Below are 7,270 nucleotides of genomic sequence, written 5' to 3'. Positions count from 1 at the left end.
GCCCCGACCCGGAAACGCACCGCGCGTGCGGGGCGGGACGGAGCGGCCGCCGCCCCGCACAGCGCCCCCTGGCGGCCGGGAGGTCCGGGAGCGGACTGGGGGCGCTGGGGGAGAACTGGGGGACACTGGGGGGGCAATGGGGGGCAATGAGGGAGTAATGGGGGGACAGGGGCAGCTCTGGGGGAAATGAGGGTAAAGGTGAGCGAATAAAGGTGTAATAGAATTGTGTATGGGAGACATGGGGCAACTGGGGGGCAATAGGAAGGGCTGGGGGCAATAGGGGCACAGGGGGCACAGGGCAGCCCCCCCCTCCCTGGGAGCATTGGGGTTTGTGTTCCCCCCAAGCCCAGCCCCCCTCGGCGCGAAGGAGACGCTGACGCACATTGGGGTGTCCCAGAGCTTTATTGGGGGACAGCGGGGACAGCCCGGGACCCCCTCGGCAGCAGGGGATGGGGGACATGGGGACAGGATGGGGGTCCCCAAGTGGTCCCAGGCGGTTCCTGGTGGTCCCAGAGGTTCCAGGAGGTCCTGGCGGGTCCCAGGTGATTCTGGGGGGTCCTGGGGGTGCCTCAGTCGGAGCTGCTGGACGAGGAGGAGGAGGACGAGGACGAAGAGCGCTGGGGGGAACAGCAGAGCCATGAGCCCCGCACCGAGGGGTCTGGGGGTGACCCCCCGTGTCCCTCCCCGGGTCCCCCCCACCTTGTGCCTCTTGTGAGCCTTCTTCATCCTCTTCTTCATCTTCTTGGCCGCCTTCTTGTCCAGCCCGGGGGGGAGCGAGGGGAGCACCCCCGGGTGCGGGAGCACCCCCGGGTGGGGGGGCTGCGGCAGGGGGGGGCCCAAGGGGGGGCCCGAGGGGGCGAGAGGCGGCCCCGGGGGGTACGGGGGGGGCCCAGCGGGGTACGGGGGCTGCCCCGGCCCCCCCAGCGGGTTGGGGGGCGCCGCGGGCGGGGGGTACACGGGGTTGGGGGGTGGGACCTGGGGGGGGTACGTGGGGTTCGGGGGGTACGCGGGGTGGGGGGGGGGGCGGCTGTCCTGGGGGGGAAAAGGAGGAGATTGAGGGGGGAGTCTGACCCCTGAGGGGTCAAGGCAGCCCCCCCAGTTTGGGGCGTCCCCCTGTACCTGCACCAGGGTTCCACATGGGGGGAGACTCCAGGACCTGAGGGGGGGCACGGGCGGTGAGCGGGGACCCCCCGAACCCCCGCCGGCACCCAGGGTAAACTGAGTCTGGGGTTTGGGGGGCGCCCCCGGCACTGGATGGGGCCGGGCGGCGGGGGGGCTGCGGGGGAGTCGGAGGGTTTGGGGTGCGGGGGGGATTTGGGGTTTGGGGTGCGTGGGGGGGTCCTGGGACTTCGCTCCCACCTTCGCTCCGGCCGCGGCCCCTCCCGGAAGGAAGGAGGGCGGGGCTGCACCAGGGGCGGGGCTTGGCTCGGGCTCCTCCCAGGGGCGGAGTCTCGTCCTGCCCCCTCCCGCCCCGTTCCCGGTGTCCCCGTGCCCGCCCCGTGCCTAAGTGTCCCCGCAGATCCCCGGTGGGTTCCCGGTGTCCCCCTGCCCTGCCCGTGCCTCAGTTTCCCCGCAGATCCCCGGTGGGTTCCCGGCGTCCCCGTGCCTCAGTTTCCCCGCAGATCCCCGGTGGGTTCCCGGCGTCCCCATGCCTCAGTTTCCCCGCAGATCCCCGGTGGGTTCCCGGTGTCCCCCTGCCCTGCCCGTGCCTCAGTTTCCCCTCACGCACCTGGCAGGGGGCGGCCCCCGGGCCGGGGTCCCCCGGGGCCGGTGCGGGCCCCGCGGCCAAGCGCTGGAGCCGCTGCAGCGCCCGCTCGGCCGAGAGCCGCGCCTCGGGGTCCGGGTCCCAGCAATCCTCCAGCAGCTCCGGCAGAGCCCCCCCGGCCTGTGGGACCCCCACCCACCCCGGGTCGGCGGGGGATGTCACCCGGGGATGTCACCCCCGAACGGGGACAGCCCCCGGTGCCCTCGGCACCATCGCTCCAGCGGGGAGGGGACCCCAGGGCAGGGACCCCCCCAAACACCCCTGAGACCCCCTCGGGCATCCTCAGCCACCCCGCACGCCCCTGAGACCCCCGGGGTGACACCCAAAGCACGGGCACGGCACCCTGGCACCCTCAGCATCCCCGGGCACCCCAAATACCCCCGGGCACCCAGGCTGAGACCCCCCCCGGACTCCCTGTCCCCCTCGGGGGTCACCCCTGTCCGCGCCCACCCGGGGGGCTCCCGGAGCCGCGGGGCTCTGACCTGCGGGGTGCGGTGCCAGGCCGGGGGGATGAGCGGCCGCCGCCTCTCGTCCGCGGCCAAGCGGCGCAGCTGAGCCCCGCTGGGGCTGGAGCCCAGCTCGGCCTCGTAGGCCAAGCGGAACGGCGGCACCGGGGCTCCTGCGGGGCGGGACGGGGCGGCCAGAGGGGTCAGCGGGGCCGGGGGGCCGCGGGCAGCGCGGGGGCAGCGCGGGGCTCACCGGGGCTCAGGGCCTGGCACCGGGACAGGATCTCCCAGAGCAGCAGCCCCAGCGCGTAGACGTCGGCCTGGCGCAGCGCCCGGCCCCAGGCCCGCAGGTCCAGGCTCTCGTCCAGGATCTCGGGTGCCAGGTACCGCTGGGTGCCCGCCTGCGCCACACCGGGCCCTGAGCGTGGGGCTCGGGGCCACCGGGGCCGCTGGGGCCACCGGGGCTGCTGGGGCCACCACAGCCACCACAGCCACCGCGACCACCGGGGCCACCAGGGCCAGGGACGGGCTCAGCTGGCAGCCACAGCCCACACTGCCAGTGACATCCAGGGTGCGTGCCATCCCCAACCCAGGGCTGTCACCTCCCCATCCCATCCCATCCCATCCCATCCCATCCCATCCCATCCCATCCCATCCCATCCCATCCCTGTCCCCCCTGTCCCCCCGTCACCTTGCGGATGGCCACGCTGTGCCGGCTCCCGGCGCTGTCCTGGGCACGCGGTGGCAGCGCCAGCGCCAGCCCGAAGTCTCCGATGGCACAGGTGCCGTCCTCTCGCACCAGCACGTTCTGGCTGCTCAGGTCTCGGTGCACCACGCTGGGCTTGTACAGCCCTGGGGACACCGGGGGTCACGGGGGGACGGGGCAGGGACAGGGCCGGGGGAACCCAGAGCAGAGCCCAGAGTGGGACAGGGCAGGGGAGCCCCAGGCAGGGGGACAGGGGACAGCAGGGGTGCCACCCTCACCGTCACGCCACAGCTCCTGGTGCAGGAAGGCCAGCCCGCGGGCCAGGGACAGCGCCAGGCGCACGCTGCCCTCCCAGGTGCCCACGTGCTGCCCCAGGAAGTGGCGCAGGGAGCCCTGGGGACAGCGAGGGACACGGGAGGGGACGTGGGGCACCCCCAGAATCTCCCGCACATGTCCCCCCACCGGGCCCCCATCCCCACCGCTGTGCTCCCCGACCGTCCCACGCACCCCCCCGAGCCCCCTCAATCCCTTGCACCACACGCTGAGCCCCCCGAGCCCCCGTTACAACCGAGCCCCCCAAGCCCCCTCAATCCCTTGCACACCCCCAAGCCCCCCAAGCCCCCGTTACAATCGAGGCCCCCGAGCCCCCCAAACTCCTATTATCCCCCCGTCCCAGTATCCCCCAAGTCCCCAAACTCCTGTTACACCACCCCTGTTGCCCCCCATATCTCCCGAGCCCCCCAAACTCCTGTTACCCCCTCCCCAGTCCCCCCCAGCCCCCGGGGTGACGCACGGCCGGGTAGAGCTGCAGCACCAGGAGCCCCCCGCGGGCCCGGGGCGCGGCCGCCCGCGTGTGCAGCAGCCTGGCCACGTTCTCGTGCTCCATCAGCGGCAGCGAGTGCACGGCGCGTTCGGCCGCGAACCTCCGGCGGGCCCCGGCCGCGAACGCCTTGATGGCCACGGGCCGCTGGCGCAGCGTGCCCCGCCACACGGCCGAGAAGCGCCCGGACTGCAGCACCTGCCCCGCGGCGGGGACACACGCGGGGGACGCGGCTGGCACCGGGCGGCCCCAGCACCCCGGCACCCCCACACGGGGACCACCTCTGGGGGTCCCTCAGCGCTGTGTGCCCCCCCCGGACTGATGCTCCCTCTGCCATGGGTGTCCCCACATCCCCTCCCCATGTGGGTGCCCCCTCCCAGCATGACCTCCTTCCCTGCCCTCCCACTTGGGTGCCCCCGCTGGGTGTCCTTTGGCCCATGGGTGTCCCTTGGCCCATGGGTGTCCCTCACCCCGTGGGTGTCCCCCGGAGGACGTCCCTCCCCCTGTGGCTATCCCTCCTCCCGTGAGTGTCCCTCTATGGGTGTCCCTCACGCCGTGGGTGTCCCCCGCCCCGGGGTGCCCCGCACCTGCAGGAAGCGCAGCGCAGGCAGGTCCGGGCTGGGGGGCTCCGGGCGGGGGACCCCGATTCTCCGCCCCCCCCGCGGTGGCTGCCCCGCGCGGGCCCTCGTCCAGCGCAGTCCTGGATGGGGACACCAGGGACACCCCGATCCGGGGACCCCCCCACAGGAACCCCCCAAATCAGGGACACGGCACCTGGGGGCACCAGGGACCAACAGCCCCCCCTCGCCTCGCCGGGCAGGGGGTGCGGGGAATGTGGCATCCCGGGGGACACCCACCCGGGACACCCACCCGGGACACCGCACCCAAGGGAGTCACAAGGACACCGGGGACCCCCCGCCCCAGGGACAGTGTGACACCACACTTGGGGTCTCCCCCACCTCCACCCACTCTGGGAACACCAGAGATGTGGCCTTTGGGGACAGCCAGGGGACATGGGGTAGGGGCTGGCTGTGCCCGGGGGTCCCCCCGTCCCCGCCGTGTCCCCGTCCCTACCGAGGACACCGAGACAGATGAGGAGGATGAGGAGGGGGCTGGCACCCAGCAGCCACAGGGTCCCCGAGGACCCGCCCCGGCCGGCCACTGGGGACAGAGACCGAGGTGACACAAAGCCCCTCGACCCCGGGGGTCCGGGGTGGTGGTGGGGGACACTTTGGGGGATCCTGCAGCTTTAAGGGATCCTACAGCTTCAGGGGATCCTACAGCTTTAAGGGATCCTACAGCTTCAGGGGATCCTACAGCTTCAGGGGATCCTACAGCTTTAGGGGATCCTACAGCTTCAGGGGATCCAACAGCTTCAGGGGATCCTGCAGCTTTAGGGGATCCTGCAGCTTTAGGGGATCCTGCAGTTTCAGGGGATCCTGCAGTTTTAGGGGATCATGCAGCTTCAGGGGATCCAACAGCTTTAGGGGATCCTGCAGCTTTAGGGGATCCTGCAGGTTCCCCTACAGCGCCCTGAGAACCCCAGGCTCTCCCATGGATCCCCCTGCGGGCAGATATCGCGATGTCACGCTCAAGATATCGCGATGTTACGCTCAGGCATAATCCTTCCCCTATTACCGGTACCGTACCGTTCCCCCTGTTATAAATCACCCAGTTCCGCCGTTAATAAACACCATTTCCCCGTCCAGCACATTGGTGTGTGCGTGTGCTCGGTCCGTGGGGCAGGGCTGCTGCCGCCGAGCCGTGCTCGGGCCGGGATGCCGCGGCCCCAGCGGCGGCAACACCCCCCCACGGGTCCCCTGAAGGTGCCGGGGTGCCCTGTGGGTCCCCTGAGGGTGCCGGGATCCCCCGTGGGTCCCCTGAAGGTGCCGGGGTGCCCTGTGGGTCCCCTGAAGGTGCCGGGATCCCCCGTGGGTCCCCTGAAGGTGCCGGGGTGCCCTGTGGGTCCCCTGAAGGTGCCGGGATCCCCGTGGGTCCCCTGAAGGTGCCGGGATCCCCCGTGGGTCCCCTGAAGGTGCCGGGGTGCCCTGTGGTCCCCTGAAGGTGCCGGGATCCCCTGTGGGTCCCCTGAAGGTGCCGGGGTGCCCCGTGGGTCCCCCGAAGGTGCCAGGGTGCCCTGTGGTCCCCTGTGTTGTCCCCAGCCCCGAGTGCCCCCCAGCACCCCCCCAGCCCCGTACCTGGGCCCTGGCGGGGCCCCCCCAGCCCGCCGGTGGCCGCCGCGGGCCCGGTGGCGTTGCCGTTGCAGAGGTGGCCGTGGCACAGGCACAGCAGCACGGAGCTGCCCGGGTGGCCCGCGGGGCTGGGGGCGCAGGTGGCCGAGGGACAGGCGTCCCCCCGGCCCCCCCAGCAGCCTGGGGACAGCGGCACGGTCACCCGGGGGGCGGGGGACAGGTGGGACCCCCGTGCGGGTCCCCCCCCGCCCGCAGCGGCTCCTCCCCAGCGCCGCCGCAGCCGCTGCTCAAGGCCAAGGCCAAGGGAGCCGCTGGGGAGGGACCAGAACCTCCCCAGTGCCCCCGGCCCGGATCAGCCCCCGCTCCTGCCCCCCCCGGCCCGGATCGGACCCCTTTTGCCTCCCCAAGACCCCCCCAGGGCAGCACCAAAGCCCTCAGTCCTGCCCCAGCCCCTTCTATCCCTTCAAATCCCCCCCCGGGGCAGGACCAGGCTCTCCATCCTACCCCAAATCCCCCCCTGGGGCAGGACCAACCCCTCCAGCCTCCCCCATCCCCTTCTGCCCCTCCAACCCCTCCCGGGGCAGGCTCGAAGCGCAGCCACCTTTCCCCCTGCCCAGAGCGGGGGTCCCGGGGGTCTCCCCCTTTCCCCTGCCCAGGCCGGGGGTCCCGGGGGTCTCACCCTGCACCAGAGCGTGGCTGCGGTTCCAGATGCCCACGCAGCACTGCCCGGGGGGGCAGCGCACGGCTCCGGCCGCCGCCCCCCCCCGCGTCCCCCAGCGCGCCCCGCACGCTCGGGTGCTTGTAGGACACGCAGGTCAGGTTCTGGGGACCTGCCAGGGGACACCTCGCACCAGGGGGGGCTCTGAACCCCCCAAAAGGGACCCCCAGCCCCGGCTGAGCCCCCCCAGCACCCACCTGGGCGCCCCATGGGAGCCTCCGCGGGGCCGGTGGGAAGAGGAGCGAGCGGGAGCAGCAGGAGCAGGAGGAGGAGGAGGAGGAGGAGGAAGAAAAGGAGAAGGAGGAGGAGGAAGAAAAGGAGAAGGAGGAGGAAGGTGCTGCCCCCGCATCAGGGAGGAGAGAGCCAGGGTGTCTGGGGGGGGGGGGGGCAGCCAGGCCTGGCCCCCTGCCCTGCATCACCCAAACGGAGCTCAGTGTCCCCTGTACCCCCCAAAACCGGCCTGTGACCCCCCAAAAGGGGCTCAGTGTCCCCTGTACCCCCCCAAAACCGGCCTGTGACCCCCCAAAAGGGGCTCAGTGTCCCCTGTACCCCCCAAAACCGGCCTGTGACCCCCCAAAAGGGGCTCAGTGTCCCCTGTACCCCCCAAAACCGGCCTGTGACCC

General features: G+C 72.4%; 1 protein-coding gene across 1 annotated transcript; it reads right to left on the bottom strand.

The window, feature by feature from the left end:
* Positions 1 to 951: 951 nt before the first annotated feature.
* On the bottom strand, positions 952 to 6,872 carry AMHR2 (anti-Mullerian hormone receptor type 2). The gene is given in 13 exon segments (XM_074530860.1): positions 952 to 1,156; positions 1,730 to 1,885; positions 2,248 to 2,384; positions 2,465 to 2,612; positions 2,903 to 3,063; positions 3,196 to 3,310; positions 3,711 to 3,935; positions 4,325 to 4,437; positions 4,812 to 4,898; positions 5,936 to 6,109; positions 6,609 to 6,693; positions 6,695 to 6,759; positions 6,845 to 6,872. Coding segments are annotated over 13 exon segments (1,554 nt in total). The 5' UTR covers positions 6,858 to 6,872; the 3' UTR covers positions 952 to 1,081.
* Positions 6,873 to 7,270: the final 398 nt, after the last annotated feature.

This window comes from Zonotrichia albicollis, chromosome 33 (genome assembly GCF_047830755.1).
Source record: "Zonotrichia albicollis isolate bZonAlb1 chromosome 33, bZonAlb1.hap1, whole genome shotgun sequence".
NCBI lineage: Eukaryota > Metazoa > Chordata > Aves > Passeriformes > Passerellidae > Zonotrichia > Zonotrichia albicollis.
This window is presented reverse-complemented; position numbering and strand designations above follow the sequence as displayed.